This window comes from Chanodichthys erythropterus, chromosome 8, assembly GCF_024489055.1.
Source record: "Chanodichthys erythropterus isolate Z2021 chromosome 8, ASM2448905v1, whole genome shotgun sequence".
Lineage (NCBI taxonomy): Eukaryota > Metazoa > Chordata > Actinopteri > Cypriniformes > Xenocyprididae > Chanodichthys > Chanodichthys erythropterus.
Window position 1 is genome coordinate 25,839,121 of NC_090228.1, and position 22,338 is coordinate 25,861,458.

The following is a 22,338-nucleotide window of genomic DNA, read 5'->3' on the forward strand; positions in this document are numbered from 1 at the left end:
CGAAGCGGGGTCACAGTGTGCTGTGCAACACTTACCTGCCTCCACGGGTGGACAGAGGGAGCAGTCGAGGATTTGCTTACCTGCTGCTCGCTGCTGTCCGCTGGCGACAGAAGAGGTGGATGAGAGTGGTGAGGTTCTAGCCCTCCCACTGCTCTCCGAGCCCTCTTCGGACCCGGAGATAAAGGAAACTGCTCTTTTCTTGAAAATTTGGGTACCGCTGGCCGTTGAGCCAGCGGCGGAACAAAAGGAAACAACAAAAGATTCTCCACCCGGCCCTCCTCCGGGGGAAGGAGTGGTGCATTCACCACCTCCTGAAGAGCAGTCCCCTCCATCTCCGGGTCGCCCGTCCTAGGGCCGCTTGGACTTGGCCTTGCCACCCTTCTTCTTGGGGGGTGGCTGGACGGGCTGGGCGCCCCGCCCGCGACCGGCTCCACGGCGCCGCTTGGATGGAGGCTGCTGCTGCTGGGGCGCGGGAGCGGGGGCGGCTGCAGGGGCGCCCTCGGCGACGGGTAGTCTGAGGTGCCGCCGGCGGTGGAGGTGCAGCAGCTGACCGCCTCGGCAGGATGTGACTGATGGCCTCAGACTGCCTTTGTACAGCCGAGAACTGTTGGGCAAAGTTCTCGACCGCGTCGCCGAAAAGGCCGGTCTGGGACACGGGGGAATTAAGAAACCTGACCTTGTCGGTATCCCTCATGTCCGCAAGACACAGCCAGAGATGGCGTTCCTGGACCACCATAGTGGACATCGCACGACCCACTGACCGCGCCGTAACCTTCGTCGCTCGAAGCGCGAGGTCCGTCGCGGCACGAAGTTCCTGGAGAACTTGTGGATCATGACCACCCTCGTGCAGGTCCCTCAGTGCCTTGGCCTGATGGACCTGCAACAACGCCATAGCGTGTAAGGCAGAGGCAGCTTCCCCACAGGCCTGATAAGCCTTGCCGGTAAGATCCGACGAGTACTTACAGGCCCGGGAAGGGAGAGACGGCTCCCCCGCCAGGTGGAGTTAGGGCACAGTTGCATAGCAACGGCCCGTTCCACAGGGGGTATGCGCGTGTAACCCTTCGCTGCCCCGCCATCAAGGGTGGTGAGGGAGGAGGACCCACCGACACTGTTTCGGGCAGTAAAAGGTGCCGTCCACGTGCCCGTGAGCTCTTCATGCACCTCCGGGAAGAAGGGCACTGGGGTGGGGGGCTGAGAACCAGCCCTGGCCACCCCGAGATACCAGTCATCCAACCTCGAGGGTTCGGGACACGGTGGAGGATTCCACACGAGCCCGACCCTGTTGGCGGCCCGGGAAAGCATAGCCATCATTTCCGGGTCCGTGTCGGGCACAGTTGTCACCCCCGAAGGAGGCAACTGCGCCGACTCATCCTCCCCAGAAGTATCAGGCTCACCCTCCGATGCAGCGATCGACATCCGGTCGTCTGGGGAGCTCCGAAGGAATCGGATTGTACACACCTCTGGGGTGGTCCACCTAGTTCCGAGGGCAGCTCTACTGGCTGCGGAGCGCACGAGGTGGGAGGGTTCCTAGGGGGTTGGTTCCCCGAAGGAAGCGCGCTCACCGTTATCCTCAAGTCACCAGCCCCGCCGCTCGCAGCAACCCTCTGAGGAGGATTGGAACGAGGCGTCGGGACCGGGACTCCACCCCTTTGCAGAAAGTGGAGTCTCGACCGCAACTCCGCGATGGTCATCTTCCCACAATGGGTACATGACTCATCCACAAACGCTGCCTCAGCGTGCCTTAAGCCCAAGCACGCGATACAGCGCTGGTGACCATCCCGAGGCGCCAGGTAACGACCGCATCCAGAAACACACAAGTAGAACGACATCTTTAAAAAGACGCGAACTACTCGTGTTAGCTCTTTCAAGGACTGACTCTTTTAGGTGCTGAAGCACGCAGGGGAATAGCCGCTGCAGCACAGACAGGGAATGTGCAGCCTGTCGTGTGCACTCTCCTTGAAGGCGCTCCTCTTACCAGCTGTAACAACAGCTTTTTAGCGCTCTAGGCGCACCGTTTCACCAGCCGTGAGAACGGCCTTCACGCTGATTACAGCTTTGCTCAATCAAATTAAAGGCAAAAACAAAAACAAAAGGAGAATCGGCCCCGCTGCTGCGCTGTCCGCCTGCACCTCGCAACAAAGAGACGTCTTGAAGAGAGACTCGTTCACCACACTCGCTTTCAGTAGCTGTCTTCATAGAAGGTTTGGCTCCGAAGCGAAAAGCTGAAGATGCAACGCACCTGCTGCTCATTATATACCCGCGCTGCGAGGCGAGCAGCTGATGCATATGATTGCATGCCAATGTGCATTGGCTCGTTTAGTTACACTCGAAGTAGATTGGCCTCTCTAGCGAGATTCCTATTCGTCGGTCTGTCCGACGTACGTCGAACGTGACCGACTGAATGGGAACTATAGTTACAACATGCCACAGCTGTAATATAAATCTTTAGTGAAAAATGTATTCCCTTAGCAGATTATCTATCATAAATTCTACAACTGCATAAGAATGGCTTGTGCAAATATTAACAATTTTAGAGCATGCTGGTGAATGCGTTGATGGTGATTCGCGCCCCACTCATGCAAAATTAAACAATTGGGCTTCAGTCACAGTCATATTGCGCAGACAATTGATCCGTTCAGTTCATAAAGCTTATAAAAGCTCTGAACACGCGATGTACATTTAAATAATAGTCTGATGATTCTACGTTTCGGAGTGGGCATTCAGAGTACCGGCAACATGTGACAAGTGCCAGTGCGCGAGAAGTGCCGGTACTGTGTACTTCGAGCACTGACTGTTACTACTAATAAAACCGATCTCTGGGGGCCCCCAAAAGTGTGTGGGCCCTTAGAATCATCCTAACTTTCCCCCTCTTAGCAGCTCCCCTGCCTCAATGTCAAATTGCAAAGGCTTTGCAAATCTCATAATTTACAGTGCATAACATCATCAAAAGATTCAGAGAAACTGGAGAAATATCTCTGTGCGTAAGGGACAAGGCCAAAGACCTTTATTGGATGCCCGTGGTCTTCGGGCCATCAGATGACTCTGCATCACTCCACTTTTTACTTTTTACTCCACTACATTTGTGATGAGTAGTGCGATTACAAATTACATTTTTCATGGCAGCTAACTTTTTCTGCAGCAGTTTATTTTTGCTGTAAAGAAGCAATATCGCCATCTAAGGGCATTGAAGGTACTATATCTTGTGCATTTTGCTTTTACTCACCCAAAACTTGTCAACGAGGATACTTTACGTAAATGTGAGTGGATTAGCAGGTAGTTGCTGATCATAGATGTTTTATTTATTAGATGAGGAAATGACTGCAGCTAGTGATGGATGGATTTGAAAATGGTAAAACTCAACTGTTTAACTCTAGGAGAGTTGGAAAATGAGCCTATTTTTTAAAAAGTGGAGTGTTCCTTTAACATTGTTTTATTTATCCGCCATATTGACAAAACTGTTTTGAAGGATATCGGTTTACTTATGGCCTTTCTGTGCACTTGAGCTCAACTGAGACTTGAGAGTTGTAGATGTTTAAAAGTTGTTGTGTTGACCTTGATTTATTGCAACATTGAGATGTTCAGTTTTATTTTGATTTTAGAAAATGAACTTGATTTCTCATCTTATAAATCAATTGTTTCTTATTTTCACTGGTATGTCTCTCAGGACTAGTGCATCTCTGAGCCTACATTCAGCATGAGTAAAATACTTAAGTACTGTTAAAATCAGATACTTTACGGGGCAGTTTCCCGGACAGAGATTAAGCCTAGTCCTAGAATAAAATGGCCCTTTAAACCAGATTAATAGAAATCTGCTTTCTCTGTCATGGTTTAAAATAGTCGTAGACTTAGTCTAGTCCAGAGTTTAATAAGCTGATTTCCTGGAGGAAGACTAGAGCTACTCCAGGACTAAATTGAGGCTTAAATGAAACCTACCAGGAGGCAGGTTTAATTTCAGATTAATGTTGTGTATTAAAGAAGACTCATGTATTACTTGGAGTTGTTCACTTTATTTAAACAATTTATTTTGATTTAACACCATTGTTTCATGTTAAATTGACTTGAAATGGTTACTAGAACTCACTTGATGTTTTCATTTTGAAATAACATGTTTCAGTCAAGTAACCCAATCAAACAGGACTTTCACTTCCCATCATGCTTTGCACCGGGCTGAAATGGGAGAGTAAATGTTGAAAAAGTGTTATTTTATGCTATTTTTAGAAAGATGAGAATATGGAGAGATTTCTTACTGTTTAATGTTCTATTATGTAAATGTTTTTGTTATATTAATGTTTTTTGGAGATTACCGTTGTGGTGAAGTGTAGAGCTTGTGCTTGGGTTGAGGACCTGCTGACAAGACTTGCCTTTTTTTATATAATGAAACAACCACTATGATAGTGCTTTGGATCAAACCAGTATCATTTCTAGACTGCCAACACCGATAATCACATGTGTAAATAGTTATGTAAAGGACAAAACAAAAGCATTAATAATCCTATGATTATTATATAGAATTCATCTATTTAAAAATAATTCATTACAAACAGATTTCGAGGTATTTCTCTTTTTTTGCTTGTGTTTTTGTTTGTATTTGCTTTTTTTTTTTTTTTTTTTTGCTTGTATTTTGCTTGCTTTAAAATAAATGTCTCTTGTTTAGTTAAGTTTTTATACTGGAGTATTTTTTGCTGCCATTGTTTTCCTTGGATTTGCTTCTCAGTTTTACAGGCAACCTCTCTCATGCTAATTCAGATTTGCACAGTTGGTTTTAAATTAATCTGGTTTATTTTAATTCAAGACTCCATAGTCCAGGTTTTAGTAATCTGTACTTAATCTGTCCGGAAAGCCATTTTTTAAACCACGATTAACTATCCTGGATTAAGGCCTATCCTGGCTTAATTTAAACCCTGTCTGGGAAACCACCCCAAAGACTTTTACTCAAGTCATATTGGAATTGGTCACTTGTAATTTGTAGTGGAGTCATTTTCGATGTAAGGTATCAGTACTTTTACTTAAGTATTGTTTTCAGGTAGTCTTTACACTTCTGGTCTACACACCAAAAAGACACAAAATCAGTTTGTGGTCTCTTTGGATTTTGTTGCCTCAGACAGATGTTATCATAACAGTCCTTCTAATATGGCAGTGCTGTTATGCAGAAAGGAAAGGTGTGGACACAGTGGGTCCTGCTGTGAATAATTAGCAGTGGAATGTCTAACATTCTATATGTGAAAACACGATAGTGCTGCTGATTGCTTTTTTAAGAAAGCTCTTCCTGATGAGGTTTTGTTGAAAGTGTATTGTGAGAGAACAGGATAAGAAACCTTTAAGCCTGAAGGTCACATTCAGGCAACCTCTTCTAATGACTTTTTTCACCTTAAAAACCATATGTGTGTGTGTTAATTAACAAAATGGAATATTAAATAACTAAAATAGAAAAAGAAAATAGCACCCCAACCATTGTCTTTTGTTTTAATTATGGAAATCTGTACACAAGGAGCTTCTGTCTAGTATACCTTGAGATATTAATTTGCAAATTTACAGGTACATATTTGGACCACCTAAAATAAATTTTTCTAAGAACCTCAAGTTTCTAAGCCATTTTGCCAATTACTTAGTGTCACAGTAGCACTTTAATTTGTATGTAATTTTTACACACTTGCTTTGATATTTTGTTCTTAAATGCAATTATAAGTATAACCTACGTGTCCACATAAATTTGGGGGCCAATGTAAGTTATATAAGTGTCACTGTAATCAGACTGACCTCTGAGAGCTAATGCGTCTTTGTATATATTAGAACAAAAGAACAATGAGCCGGATGGGAGGGGAGAACAGTCTGAAAGAATTGACCTACAGTCAAACTCCTGTTTTGGAGTTTAGCCCAGATGCATATACACAGCACATTATCAGCACAATCCAACCTTTCCTCATATTTAGAAAAGCTTTTGATACTTGGCCATTTGGATTTACCAGGCACATAGCTCTAGATTTACATAATCTGTGAACATACATTTGAAAATTATTTCACATTGTATAAGTGAAATGTCCAATATATTTTTGTTCATTGTTGTTTACTGTTTGATCGAAATTTGATAATTAAACAATATCACGCAATCAAGCATTGTTGTTCTGATTATCTGCTGTGATTTAGTAATACAGATACAATTGACCACAGATACAAGCACTGATATTCAGAGCATGATTACGACAAGTGAGTTATTCCTTTTAGACAATAAACTAGAATAATAAGAAGTTAATATTGAGTAACTTACATTTTAGACAGAATATTACCAGAATATTTCCTATATTTGCTTCAGTAAAGAAAATAGTTCCAAGCAGCAGTTACTTAATGATATCTATTCCACCTTATGATGCAATGCACAGCATTGTTCTCATAAAGAAGATTTAAAGCTCAAAGGTATATCAATAATACCTTCACTGTGTAACAAAATCCAAATTTTATTAGTTTTTATGGACTACTGAATTTCTCCAATGCAGACAAATGTGCCAAGACATTTTGAAGAGCCTTTCTTGGCTAGATTTAAGGGTGTGGTGTTAAAACCTGGGAAATATTTCTGAAAGCAGATCATGCAACATACCTGGATACGAAAGTACCAACTTGTTCTATAAACATAACCTCCTCTGGAGCAGGGTTAATTTACTTCAGAGGTTTGGAGTGCTGCAGGTATGAAGAATTTTTGTTGGCAAAAACCCAGAATCGAGTTATTATTTAGCATTTCTTGTTCCATCATCCTGCAGTCAATGGATTTTTGGTTAAATGGCTGAAATAAACTCTGTGGTTAACATTTTATTCTATGACCAAATCTATCAGTAACATACTCTTGTGATTTTTTTATTTATTTTTTATTTATTTATTGATTTTTTTTAAGCTTTTACGCGTCTTGTTAATGAGTTCTTAAATGTGACTGCAGAGGTTGTCGGGGATAGGTAAACTTATGTACAATCTGCTCATGCAAACTTGCAAACAATCTATTTATTGAGGGCTTTTCACAATACACAAAAGGCAGCTACAGAAAATCATGATGTTACTGTTTATAACATCTTATCTTCATGCATTATAGTCGCATTTAGCAGATTAGAGGTGGTTGATAGTATAGTTTACATTTTGTGACGACACAAGCAATCAAGCAGTTGAGATAATGTATTTTACATACTATATATCGTCGTACATGAGTATCCTGGATGTATGCAGATAAAGTTGGATACAAATATATATCCAGTTTATATATATCCAGCCAAGATTTGCTAGTGTGTATATTGTTTTTAGGGCTGTGAATTAAATTATTTAATTATGGAAAAAAATAACGCATTAAAATTTTTAGCGCCTTTAACACACTTGCCCTGCCTCCAGACCTACATAGGTCATCTGACATTTCATACAGTCAGGGGCGTAGTTTGTGGGGGGTATTCAAATCCATCAGTTACAACCCCCCCAATATTTCAACATGACAATCATAGTAGATCTATATTAAAATATGTATAATTCATTTATTTTGTAACAATAATTTTGTTTCTAATTGAATATGTGTTTGTCATAATAAATTAGTCAAAAATACCCCCCCCTCCATTGAACCAATTGGTAACGCCCAACCAATGCGCATCACACCCTTCTCCAACACAATGCGAGTGGAGCTCTACTGTTTGAATGAAAGAGAGCGGGTAGCACCAAAAATGAAGAGAACCGCTGCCCAGCCGACTATATTAAACTTCTGTTCAAAGAGGGACGTTAAAAAAAATAAAGCATGTACTGAGAAGGAGGTATGAAAACATTGTAATAGCTAAGTACACTCCACATATATTTTAGCTAGCTAATCCATTGCAGTTTACCCATAACTATCAGTGTAACTGTAACCACTTACTAAAACAGCAGTCTATTTTGTTACTTCATTTTTCAATAGCGTCTTATCAATGACAAAAGTATTCACATCGGTGTTTGTCTTTTTCCTTAATTAATCTGACTTTTGAATGAATTGGCTGAATGAACGATTTAAAGCTGCAGTAGGTAACTTTTGAAAAATGTATTTTTTTACATATTTGTTAAACCTGTCATTATGTCCTGACCCTAGAATATGATACAGATAATCTGTGAAAAAATCAAGCTCCTCTGGCTCCTCCCAGTGGTCCTATTGCCATTTGCAGAAATACACCGCTCCCTGTAAGAAACAACCAATGAGAGTCAGGAGGAGTGTCTTAGCAGTGTCAATCAAGTTCGCGTGCGCGCTGATCTCACCCCTCTCATGCACAGCGCCAGCGCGTACAGGAGTTCAAATTCAAGATTACCGGTGTGCCGCAGCTTTGCTTATGGCGGAAAAACAATCCAAACTGCCAATTCCTTGAGTGGCAGCTGCTCACAAAATAAAGACGGGTAAACAGAAAAAGACAGATGACGATGATAAAAAAGCCAAAAAGAAAGAATTAGATAGAGCCCGAAATAAAACGAGAGTAAATATCGGAGTGGCTTTTCCGAGGTGGAGGGAGCTACGTGTCCTGAAAGGATTAAAAACCGATGCAGAGTCAGCCACATTTCTGCTTGACAAGTAAGTATCCCTGCTTGATTTGTTTCATTTTTTAAGAACTACACAACGAGAGCTACGTTCACACTGCAGGGCTTAATGCTCAATTCCGATTTTTTGAAAAAATTCGATTTTTTTGCAAGGCCGTTCACATTTTCAATTAAATGCGACCTTTTGTGATCTCCTGTGTGAACGTGAAATGACCCAAAAGTGACCCGCATGCGCAGAAGAGTACGCAACGGTCAACGACGTCACTCGTTGTTTGCGGAAGTAAACGGCCACCTTGTTTGTTCCAGGCTTTAACCTCCTTGTATTTGGCTCGGAGGCTTTTTATTTTTCGCTGGCATTGGAGCCAGGATCGTCTGTAACCACGCTCGGCCATTTTGCTGGAAATGTTTTCGTAAACCGCCCGGTTCCGATAAGAGCCCTCGAGATTGGCCTGAATAGAGCTGTCACCCCAAATATTAATTAAATCTGTGACCTCGCTTCCCTTCCATTGACTGGTCTCAGCAGCATCGTCCGCCATGGTTGTTGTTTATCTTCTCGTTCCCGCCTACTTCAACGCACAATTATGACATTTGTAGCGTATCAATGACGTACGGGTCGGATACATGTGGTCTGGCCGTTCAGACGGAGGTCGCATTTCAAAAGATCGGATACGTATCGGATTCAGGACCACATACCCAAGTGGCCTGGGTCACATTTGAAAAGATCGGATCTGTGTCGTTCAGACTGTCATGAAAAGATCAGATACAGGTCGCATAGGGGCAAAAAAATCGGAATTGGGTCGTTTCAGCCTGCAGTGTGAACGTAGCCTAAGATAATTTCAAAACAGGCCTGCCCGTCCCCTGCCTGATGCTTCCTCTTCTCCCTGCCCGTTGACTCCTAGAAGTCGCTGTAGGTGTGAATTCCTCGTCGGAGCCCATTGACTCGGTGTCAAAACTCTAGCCGCATAACATACAGATAAAATGTCACACACTGTGCAAAGCAACTATTGAAACCTACTAATTCACTGGCTTGTCATGTTGCTAAAATAATGTACTAGCAAACCTTATTTAGCATTACATATCGATAGAATAATTACTTGCATACTGTAACGTTAGTTACCGTTATATTATCATACTAGCTATTTATTACTTATAGAAATAGTGCAACGTCATATAGTTACATTACATGTATTGCAAAATACGTAATGTTTTGAGGACCAAGTTTGTAGTCAAAGTATGGGCAGGCCATAGTCAGTGTAAATCATATTGATGATGTTTCGTCTGTACCAGTGAATGTGCCATAACTGTTTATCCGCTTTACTAGCCTGCGCGTTCACGGCAGGCTCCGTTGCTGCTCCGTTGTGATGGGGGAGGAGCTGTGGAGGGAGGGCTGTAGCGCAGCAGAGAGCAAGGGGGAGTGACCTGTGAGTTGTGCTTGTTAAAATTTTCAGGCTAAGTCAAGGTTTTCTAAAAACTCCCTACAGCAGCTTTAAGTAGCTCACTCATTAAAACGTTGAATCGCTGCCACCTACTGGCGGTTTCAATATATAACATAATTTATTTCTTTTCAGAATCACTCCGTTATGTTAGAATTTGATGAATGGTTATACATAAATTCCATAAAGTTATGATAGATACAAAAAATAAAAAAATAACAGGCAGCATACCAACGCTCAATCCCCCCCAATGTTGAAACCAAATCTACGCCCTTGCATACAGTTGACTGATGATGAATATGATGCAGGGAAACTCACTGCGTGATATAGCCTATAGAATGCAGTTAGAATGACCATAAAATTCGAGATAAGAAAGGCAAAAGGTGATTTGATTTGAACGCTTTAAAGCGTACAACAACATTGGTAAGATAAGAATGTTCACTGCTAAATTCAAACATGCTCTCACACTTTGGCTGGCGATGAGCCAGAAATGGACATGCTCAGTGATTTTCATATTACAACTATTTGGTGTTTTCAACCACATAAAGTGTATTTTAAGTTTCATTTAAATAGGCTACGAGCCAAAAAATAAATTTTGTGAAATACAGAATGATGTGTATGGAAAGCGATAATAACAGGCTAATCCTTTCTTCAATTAAAATCTGATGATGTGTTTTATATCAGATACAAATTGTGCCTTTAACTATGAAGTTTATTCTTTTGTATTTTGGGAGAAATTGGTGAATTTAGGCTTTAATCTGACCCATCGCACGTTCAGTCGGCATGAAGCCCGCCACGCCCGCCCTTCTTCAGGAGCGCAATTTGAACTTAGCATTAGGATTACCCAAACTTTTATTTTTCCACTTCAAGCACTGAAAAGAACTACAACATGGCACTTAAGACAGGAAGTAAGACAAAAGTCCCAAAACCCACACAGAGCACATGTGACACTGGCACTACATCATTTTTTTATGTTCGGTCTCTCTGTCTTGTATAAAAATTAATCAATCAGTAATCAGTAAAAATGAAGCAAACAAATGAACAGTGTCCGGACATGTGATCTGACTGGGAATAAATAAAAAAGTTCATCCATGCTTTCTTGATGTTATAATCACAAGGAAGGCAATGCAAAGACTGTGTTTTTCCACAACTTGGCACATCAAACATCCTGTAATTTTCAGAGGCATCTGTAACATTTATTTTTGCTGGAGTAATTCTCCTGTGTTTGAGTCTTGTATTTACTACTATATGGCATGCATGAATCTGGGGATATGATTGAAAAATGGAAAAATCCTGTTGGCTTTGTTTGTGAGTTGGCCTACAAAAAACATCATCAGTGCAGAACTCTATGCAGTGCACGTGTACCTAATTGGTGGGACACCATTTATTTATTTTGCAATGGGAGGTTTTCTATATAATGTATTTATGTATTAATTATACACATACATCTCACCTTACAACAAACGTGGAGGCAAAATGCAAAACATAAACAATAAACTTAATTTTTACATATTAATCTTCCTTTTTAATTTATACATCATATCAAACAACTATTATACAAATAATATAAGTGCACAGCAATAAAAAAAATATTAAATATTGAAAGATTAAAAAAATTATTAGGTCTCACTTTATGAGTGTCTTTAACTAGTATGTTCTAACATTTAAATAAATTATTTGGTAGTATGCACTTATTGTGTACATACATATTTTTACATTCTATTTATATTTAAAAATACCTGCATATAAGTGTATACAGTATACAGCTGTAATTAATCTGCGTTGTTACAATCAAGCAAAAGAAGACGAAAGTATGGTCCATGGCTGTTTTTGACCATGGATTATGATATGTATGGCTTATCAGAGATAGGCAGTATTTATGATACATGTATTTCAAATACAGAATAGTATTTTGTAATTTGTATTTGATAGGGTTGATGAAAATAGCTTTAGTGTTTTGTATTTTTAAAATACTTTGTAAGAAGTCTACATGATGACATCATAAAAATGCAACCTCTGATTAGTGCTTTCTCAGTGGTTTCCCTAGACTTGTTCAGAACAGTTGTCAAGGTTTGGTGTTCATTTTAGCAGCCTATGCTAAATAGTTACATTTACATAGTTTTCTTGAAAACAATTATACCGAGCAGCAGCCCCCTATATTTATCATTAACAATCAAATGATTAAATAGTTATAAACTAGTTGCTATGAATACAGGTGCCATCAGTTGTCTTCTTATGAATGACTTGTTTGTCATTGAGTCTGTGTTGCTGATGCAAAGTAGGCCCTTTGTTACCAAACATCAAGTAACTAAATTAGGATACAATTATAAGCCATTTGCAAACTGTTAAAAAAAAAAAAAAAATTAAACTGTTGGTTACTTTAAAACAAAATTTAATCTGGGTGATCACAGGAATATGTTAATATTTGATCTGTTAAATCCAGCCGCTAGAGGTCACTTATTCAGTCCTTGATTTCGTGGAATCATGGGAGGTGTTGTCTTCACGTCTACAGCCAGTGCAAAAGAATAGTGCAGAAATCATGTTCATGTATGAGATTATTAACGTTACTATAGTATGAAGCAGAGCAGAGCCGAGTGATGTTGGAGCTGAACGAGACCGCTGGAGAGATTGATAATGAGAGACGAGCACGACACATGCCAGCGGGACTTTTATTATGCTGCGGTCGCCACTTCCGTTTTTTTGGTCTAGCGTATGTTGGGTAAAGCAGCGATGTTTATCATATTAGATACATTTGTGTGCTGAAAGTTGTTATAGTGCTACTCTGTGTGTTCACTCGACGGTTGCTATGAGACACTTGTTGCACACTGCAGTAAGATAGATCGATATTAGTCACGGTAAAACACGGTACTCACAGTAAATCAAGAAAATTAGATTTAAACAAGAAGCTATATAATTATGATTAGTTTTCAGTTTAAGAATGAATCCAAACAGTTCCTCATCTGTCTAATAAAACATATAATATGTTTTATTAGACAGATGAGGAATATAATGCATCTTTGGTGTTTCCATGGTTTCTACAAAATAAAACCAGAAATCGAGAGTAATGCAGGTATGATGTCATTGATGTTATTGTTCATGTCCTGGTTAAAATTGCTTATTTCTCTGGATTTAAACATTCTTGGAAACATTTGGGATACTGTAAGTACACAAGTCAGCAAAATATATAACACTCTTCTAGTGGTTTTTGAAAATTTTCACCTAAAAATCCTACATATTGTGCATTTAACTGGTTGCTTATGTCAGATTTATTGCATGACTCGAGCAGAGAAAAGTTGGTGCTATCAAACACTGTGTACTTAATCAACTGAGTCAGTGTAATGGCGAAGGGATAGATCAAATAGGTCAATTGATGGAAGGTTTGCGAAGAAATTTCATGCTCCCTTGTAAAAGTATTTTTTAGTATTTTTAAAATACAAAAATACAGTATTTTATTTTGATACATTTTGTGGCTGTTGCATTTTGTAGTTTATTTTGATACATTTAAAATTAAGATATTTTGTATTTTATTTTAAAATACATTTTGATGTATTTTTGCCAAAACCTGTGGCTTATTAAGTGTTCAAATTCAATGGCATTGGACAAAAATGCAATGATGAAGCTGTTAGAAATTAAATCTAATCTATAATGAAAAAGTCTTGACAAATATTATAATAGCACTTTTTCTCATTTAAAGTCACCAGTGCTTTGTCTTTATTTTATCTCATAAGTATTGTCACTTAGTGAAAAAACATCACATGGAGTCCAAACACTGATGAGTTACACATGCAAGTATAATAATTACTGTTTAGAGGTTTGTTCAGCGAGAAACAGCAATAGTGATTCTTGACTATCAGACTGAAAATTATGCAAAGAAGCAGAATTCTTACTAGTTGGCAGGGAGAGATTGTGTTGAGTCTGTTGGTTTTCACCAAACTTTGCTGTTATATCCAGGTGATGCCATGTTCCAGGATCTAAATTCTCAGTTTTGCATTCAAAATGTGAGGAATGTTCCTGGTCTTGATGACAATCTTTAGAGTCATTGTGTCTCTCCCTGACAGAAACTGTATATTTGCATTTCACATCTTCATTATCCAGCATGATTTGTATCGAGTCTGTGGTAGAAGTTGTTTTTACAACTTTGATGCTACATTCCCATGTGTCTGCCACCATGGTATTCTGAAAAAAAAAAAAAGTTGGAAATACTTTTACTGGACTGATAAAATAGCATGCAGAAGTCACATACTGAAAAGTATTTTTGTAAGAAATCAAGTTTAGTTTTTACAAGAGGACTATTATTATTATAACACATGTTAATTAAGACTTACCAATATTCCACATGCTACCCAAACAGCTACATGAATGGCTTTACTTCCCAGCATTGTTATTGATGGTTTTTAGATGTTTTTGTTTAATACACTGAATTCCAGTTGGAAAAGGCACATAATTCCTTGGTGTATAATCCAGGAGTTCTTTTAAAGTACTTTTCTGCAAAATCCAGTCTGGAGGACCTCTGTGGGAACTGCTCACTTTCACTCATTAGCCCACAACAATCAGGAACGTGTGAAGGAAAACAATTCTGTCTCTAAAGGATATCCTCAATCAAACGTCTACAGAAGCTTTGTTTTTGGTAGTTCAGTGGAGACGTGTTGTACAGTCTGTCTGATTGCAATCTTTTCCCTAAAAAAAAAAAAAAAAAACTTTACTAGACTAGTTAATAATAATAAAAAAAGTTTCTTCAACATAAACCATCCACTATAAGCTTGTTAGGTCATAAATGCCTGTGAACTGGAACTTTTGCTGGAACAATAGATGTCAATGACTTTGGGCTCCATGAACACTCAATACAGCCCAGCCCCACTTCCTTCCTGTGTCCTCAGTGCTCCTGCAGAAGGATGTGTTGAAAAGAAAAATTATCTACTAACAGGCTTGTAAACGTTCTTCCATCAAGAGAATTACATAAACTATTTTGTAGCACTTTATTTTAGTGTCCTTGTTACGTATGCGTAATTATGCATAATTACATGCAACTAACCCTAAATCAGTTACATTTTATTTTACAGTATGTGTAGTTACAGTGTACTTACAGAATACTTACTCTAGAAAGTACTGGTAATATGAAGTAACTACATGGGTTAAGGTTAGGTTTAGGGGTAGGTTCAGGGTTAGAACTTAGTTATAACCCAGTTATTGTAATTCCTCTAGAAAGTAATAAAAAAAAGTACATCTGAAACCTATGGAAGCCCGTTTCCGCCACAAAAAAAAAAAAAAAAAAAGCCACTAAAAAAAAAAGATGAATTGCGACTTTTTATCACGCAATTGTGACTTTATATCTCAGAATTCTGACTTTATAACTCGCAATTGTGAGATATAAACTCGCAATTGCGAGTTAAAAAGTCAGAATTCTGAGATAAAAAGTTGCAATTCATCTTTTTTTGTTGTTTTTTTGTTTTTTTAGTGGAGTTTTTTTTTGTTTTGTTTTTTTAGTGGCAGAAACGGGCTTCCATACGAAACAAACCTTAACCACAACCCAAGTTATATAGTTATATAGTATATACATGTTGTTAATTAATATTACTCAGTACTTAAATGTAAAGTTAATCTGTAATAAAGTGAAACCATGATATTCAATTATATTCATTTTCAAGATCATTTGTTAATTATAGATGTTTGAATGTAAAAAAAAAAAAAAAATCTTAAAAACCATTTTAGGAGGCATGCTGGGTCCGACATCAAGAACAATGCAGCATTGGCAGACACATCAAAGTCAGTCCATTGTATGTATTTATGACAGAGCCTTTTAAGGTACAATGCAGGGTTGAATTTGATTATACAACCTCATCTGAGTGGGGTTGTATAATCCAAAAATGGTGTTTTATTGGAAGGTGCAAAAATATTTACAGTGCAGGAGAAAACAATAGATAAAAAAAACTGAACAAAAAGAGAACAAAACAACAACAATGTGTTAATTTTGGCTAAACCAGATAGCCCAAGTTCACAGCACTGCTCAGTATGTGATTTCTCTGAGTCCACAATCAGAACTGAATGCATTCAGCAAGCAAGCCTATTTATATGCTGAAGTCCCACCTACAAGGCATACCATCAAAACAGAAACCAACTAAAAAGTTTATAACAATGAAATTAAATAATATAAACACCCAACACAACACTTAAACCTTCCAAACAGCTAATACAACAACCATTAACATAGAGAGTTTATCAGCAAATTATATGGAAAAAACTACTGTTCTTAAAATCTCCCCTCTCTGACATCACACCAAAATGGTAGCTTCCACAGGAAGTGATGTGGCAGTTGCTTTAAAAAGCAGTTTTACCTAGTGATGGGAAACCGAGGCTTTCTGAAGCATTTGAGGCTTTCATCAAATTGTGCCGAAAAACGGTTCATTACTTGAAGCTTTTAACACAGTGTGCATTAGTGACATCTGGTGGTCAGACTTGTTTTCTCCACCATATCTAAATCATCGCGGAGCAGATACGGTTTGGAAAAAGCATGTGAACAAAGCTTTGAAAATCCGTGACAGAATCACTCTTGTCTTGAATCAGTTCTATCAAATCTGATGTAATCTCATCAAAATTAATTTGTGACAATGAGACCACCACTCGTGCCATGTGTAACCTGGTCAACGGATTCACATATTGATCAATAATATAAAATATACAATTATGTGATCATAATTGATGTGAGTAGTTGAAAAAATATTTTGGGTGAGCTGTTTAACACTTATGTTCTGTTCAGGGCCTCTGAGACCCCAGCAATAAAACATGAATGCATTTTCCTTTTATGCATCAGCTGAAGCGACAATTTTTTCAAACCAGCTGTCTCAACTTTCCCATACTTCATGACGTTCGAAGCTTTAAACTTCATCAATCACGTGGTATTGTCATTTTGATAGAAGCATCGGTGGAGTGTGTGATACAATAGTGCTTTGAAAACCGTGTCGGAGCATCGAAGCCCCGTTATCAACCTTCCCATCACTAGTTTTACCTAGATTTTGGGTTTGGTTATACAGAGTGTGATCCGGGAAGTTTAACTGCAACAAGGTTCGTGGAAAATTTGTGGAAAAATAATGGTAAATATTACATGAATTATTGTGTGTTCTGGCATTTTGTTATTTAGGTCCCTGAAATTTACCCTGGAGAAGACAAAATAGGGAGGAAAGCTATTCCCTGTGGCTGAAACTGCACAGGCGAGGGTAATAAGCGACCCTTGCTCTGCAGAGGTTATTGACCCAATTTGCTTAAATCCTCGCCTGGCAATGACCCTGTTTGGTTTCTGGACAGTAGTGACGCCTGTGTCATCCATGTTCCAGATGTCACCTGGAGGAGACCTGTGCCTATGCATGACGATCTCTAGGTTGTTGAAGAAGGCTTTAACATTTTCTTTATTGAAACTTGTAGCACGAGCAAGGCTTGTGGCCTCTGGCTTCCTAATGGAAAGGGAAGGGTGTCTCTTCAAAAAGGCAGTAAACCAGTCACGGTCAGCTTGCTGTAGCTCGGACCAGGTCTCAGGCACCTTGATGTTATGTGATACAGCAAGCTGAAAGGCTAGCTTTTTAACCCCCCTGGCTGATAGGCCAAAGTAAATGTCGGCTGACTTGGACAGATACTTAACCAGCTCCTCTTCCAAATCTGGGGAAAATATTTGCCTGTTCCTGATGTAACCAACAGCTACGCCTAGCTCTTTCTTGCCTCCAATCTCATCCTGGCTGATCCTGTGGCAGTATCTGCTTAGTGTGCTGAATGGTATATTGAATTCCTTTGCTGTGCTCCTAATACTGTTTTGAGTCTTCACTTGTCTGGCACATGTGCCAACCAACCCCCAAATCAGTGTGTCAACCAACCCCATCCACACCTCTTTACTGACATGATGTTAGCCACATAACATAGCTCATCAGAAACTTGTAGATTTCCTGTCAAAATATAGATGATTCCTATCTCTATAAACTGAAATCCTTACATTTTATATATCTCTATCTATCACAGTTCTACAATATATTTAGTAGGGATAACTTTTTTTTGCTTTGAGACTCTAAAATACAAAAGTTTTCCTCACCTCAATAGTTAGTGACAATTGAATGATTTCAGTAAATGGGTGTGGTCTGGTCAAGAGGGCAGTCATTTTAATTTTAGATTTTTGTGGCAGCGCCCTCTAGTGTACTGGGATTTAACTGCGTGCCAACCAACCCTTGACCCAACCAGCCCCGCTCTCCCCTACACTAGGTATTTTGTCTCAGTCCTAGCTAGGGTGCATTTGTCTGGGCGGATGGTTAGACCATCATTCTTAATTCTCAACAGCCATGTCCTTCAGATGACCCAGACCTTCCTGCAAATTTTGACTGAAAATGATGTCAAGTATGCAGCAGCTAACTTCTCAGTCCCATGGAGGATCTGGTACATCATCCTTTGGAAGGTAAATGTTTTGTTCCTCCATTTCCTCCTCTCCCTCCATGGATCCCACAATCAAGCTGGCTGTTCCAGCTACTTCCTCCTAGCAGCAACAGGGCATTAAATAATGGCGCAAATACAAGTAAATTGACGAGCACAAACATTAGTAAATCATGTTGCGTGATTCATTTAAATATTCTCCTCCCATAAAAGAACGCTATAAAATTGAATACAATTTCATTTAATGAGATTCAGGTAAACTACTTGAAATAACACAGATTTTCTCAGAATGTCATGCTGTCTGCTCTCCAGAAGAGCTGAAGAGCCTTTTGGCCCCAGGAGAAATGGACAATCACATGAAAGGGAATAAAGAAAACCACACTTTTGTCTAAATGCTCTTGTGCACCAAAAGGCACCACCCTGCCCTATGTGAGGCTCAAACTCACATCTTTCAGATTGTGAGACTGACGCGCTGCCTAACTTCGAATCCAGCTAAAGACAACTTTTTGTAATATTTTGAATTTCATTATTTAAATAAACAATTTTTTTGAACGCATACTGTTCCAAGTTTAATAAAATATACATATGTACTTTGTTGTGTTTTTTGATATTCTTTCATACAAAATAAAATACACCAATGGAACTGTGTTATTGTTATTTAGTAGTTGTTGTAATATTGTACTGATTAAGTATTTTTTAAGTTACATTCAAACAAGACACTTGCAAATCTGTTATTTGTAATGATGCAACCCATACAATAGTAACTAATATGCTGAAAAATGTCTGTCACAGGAATAACAAAATGTACAAATTATCTTTTTATACACAAGTGTTATATTGTTGCAGTTTACTGATGAAATATAGTGTTATACATAATTAAAAGTCAAAAAGCAATCACTTGCCAATTTGTTTTTATTTTACAATCATGCCAACAGAACAGCAATGAATATTAAATTGAATAAAATTTTAAATAAGAAGTTTTCAAAATGAAATTAAAAGGTGAATAAAATGTTAAATAAGTTTTTTTAAATAATAACAAGTTTAATGAAAAGTTAAGTTTTCAAAAACAATAAATAAAAAGTTAAAGAAAATATTAAATGATTCTTAAAAAACAAAATGTAAATAAGTTAAATAATACTTAAAGTGTTAGTTCACCCAAAAATGAAAAAATTCTGTCATTTATTAATCACGCTCATGCCGTTCCAGACCCATAAGACCCTCGTTAATCTTCGGAACGCAAATTGAGATATTTTTGTTGAAATCTGATGGCTCCGTGAGGCATGCATAGGGAGCAATAACATTTCCTCTCTCAAGATCCATTAATGTACAAAAAAAATATTTTAAATCATTTCATGTGAGTACAGTGGTTCAATATTAATATTATAAAAGCAACAAGAATATTTTTGGTGCACCAAAAAAATAAAATAAATAAATAATGAATTGTTTAGTGATGGCCGATTTCAAAACACACCTTCAGGAAGCTGTGGAGCATAATGAACCAGGGTGAACTAACCCTTTAACACAAGTATTAACAATGGTGAACTCTATTAACAACTGTTCACACTAACCCTGTTACATATATACAATACGATACATATACAATACTACCCTGCACTGGCTATGTCCTGTTGCACTTATTTTGAATTGCCCGCACTTTTTACAGGAGTTCGCCTCTACAGTTCTCCTGTAGGGTCTCTTGGGCATGGCTCCTGGATTGGCAACTGGTGCAGCAGGCTATGAGCTGATGCCCTGTACAGCTGCTGGCTGTAACAGTGGCTGCATGATTGGCATTCCCTGGATCATCAGGACTCCTTGGACCATTGGGATTCCCTGGACCATCAGCATTCTTTGGACCATTTACACTCCCTGGAACATTGGCACACCCTGGAAACCTGTCGGTATAAGTAAATTTGGTACCATCTACAGTGATGCTTCAGGTGCTGATGGTATAACCAACATCTGGCTCTGCACTGGTGCCTTGGGTCTGAAAGGGGGTCGCCCAACAGAAGTCTGCCTCTGCTTTGCCTGTCTTGTTGTACTCTCTGGTAGCTTGTACTGGTGCTGGTCCCCTGGTTGTTCTTGCTCAGTGCCTAGGCATTTGGCAACCTGGAGAGGCTCCTGTGCTTCAGGGAGTGGTTGAGGCAACTGAATGCCCTGAACCAGCACAGAGAGCTCCTGCTTTTTCTGTCTGTTGTTATACCAATTCATCAGGGTGTTCTGGTTCACCTCCACCAGCTGCAGTGATGTTCCTCCCATCACCAAACTATTTCCAAGAACAAGCTGTCTAATCCTTCGATAGTCTTGGAGGATCAGAAACCATCTTGACTGGGTACCCTTGCCTTTTCTTTTGGGGCTGTTTGATGAATAATTCCATAATTCTGTTATTTTCCTGTTTATCACGCTAAAGCTGCTTTGACACATCTGTATAGTACGAAGAACTGTAAAAAAATAAAATAAATAAAGCTAACTTGACTTGATGCATATTTGCTGCTTACTAATGACGTTAGGCTGTACTTTTAAATGTAAAATATGTGGAAAGTCTGGATTTAAAGCACTAGATGTTAATTCAACTCTGTTTGAATTATTCTAGTTCATTTTAAAGACAAAGGAGTGGTTCTTACCATCTCTCTATCATCTTCATCATCATCATAATCCTGACCAGCATCTTCTGGCTCTGAGGGGAGAGGTGATATAGATGCTTCAGAGGGAACATGTTGGACAGAAATCCCTGAGGGTCCAGGGGATGGAGACTGTGTGAGGCCATGTGTGGGGTCAGGGACGAGTGAAGGGGATGAGGAGCCCATGATAGAGGTGGCACTGCTGGTGACCAGGGTGGAAGAACCCAGTGTCAGAGTGGAGGAGGGTGGTGAAGGAACAGTCTCCGGATCTGTAATGGTGTGATCCTCGCTGATGTCACAGAAGCCCTCATCTTCATCCCGCTCCTCCATACTGAGGTCATCAATGAGCTCTGCAGTCTGCTCAGAGTCTGGATTCATGTCCTGCAGTGCCTGACCAGTCTGCTGGAACAGATACTGCACCCCAATGAGCTCACCTGAAATAAAAACAATAAACACAATTAAATACATTGATGATTAAAAAAAAAGTTACTCTAAAAACTTTCTAAAAATAATAATGATTTCTCAGCAAAAAGACACATGAAGCACGATGTAATGGATGGGACGGGACAACGGTGTTGGAGATCCACGTGCAGGCTTTATTAATATGAGCGTAGTCGTACAGGCAGAGGTCAAACACCAGCGAACAGATACAAGAGGGCAAGGCAAAAGAGTAATCCAAAACACAGGCAGAGGTCAATACAGGCAGCAAACGATCATCATAAAAGGAATCAGTCCAGGGTCAAAAACACAGGCTAGACAGAACAAGGAACAGATGGAAATACACGAAAACAAGGCAGAAACAATACTCAGCAATGTGTGAGTGTTAGAGTGCAGTTTATAAAGTGTCACTGATGGGAAACCGGTGTGAGTGCATGATTGGTTCCTAGGTGGGGGATTGTGGGAAATGGAGTCCATATAACCAAGTATATTAACACAGACCCGGGGCACACATAACACACGAGCTGAAGGTGGACGTTTGTACAATTATAAAAGGCCTTTTAGTTGCTAAAAATATGGACTATCAATCAGTCAACAGAGGGCATGTTTTCAGAACTTTTGGTCATGTTGATAATTTAGAGGCTTTTTTGAAATTTGCATATAAAATATGATACAGTAGACTTTATAGGGTCAACTCTAATATATAAACTGAGATTACACAAATTGCAAATTCATTAACAATAACAAATTCTCTTACTAGTGTAACATGTAGGGGGACAAAATGTGGGGACTACTTTGCTGTTCACACAGTAAACACGTTCTCCTGTGTAGCAGCCTCCCAGTCCTGGTTCCACCTGTGTAGTCCCTCCACCAGATAAATCTGAAAGTTCAGCATGTTGGCACTGGTCCCTGTAAATAGACACAGTGTT

At 39.3% G+C, this 22,338-nt stretch overlaps 1 protein-coding gene across 5 annotated transcripts in view; it reads right to left on the reverse strand.

Annotated features, from left to right (window-relative positions):
- The window catches only part of ptprb (protein tyrosine phosphatase receptor type b), a 66,226-nt gene extending 51,308 nt beyond the window's left edge, over positions 1–14,918 (reverse strand). For 3 of the 5 annotated variants that reach the window (XM_067392437.1, XM_067392438.1, XM_067392436.1), the window contains exons 1-2: positions 14,276–14,915; positions 13,838–14,126 (exon numbers count right to left, since the gene is read on the reverse strand). In XM_067392437.1, coding sequence (XP_067248538.1) covers positions 13,838–14,126; positions 14,276–14,329 — 343 coding nt within the window. In that variant the 5' untranslated portion in view covers positions 14,330–14,915. Of the gene's footprint in view, positions 1–13,837; positions 14,127–14,275 lie in introns of all 5 variants that reach the window. The other 2 variants (XR_010895729.1, XM_067392439.1) reach the window with 2 other exon arrangements.
- Between the last annotated feature and the right edge of the window lie 7,420 nt (positions 14,919–22,338).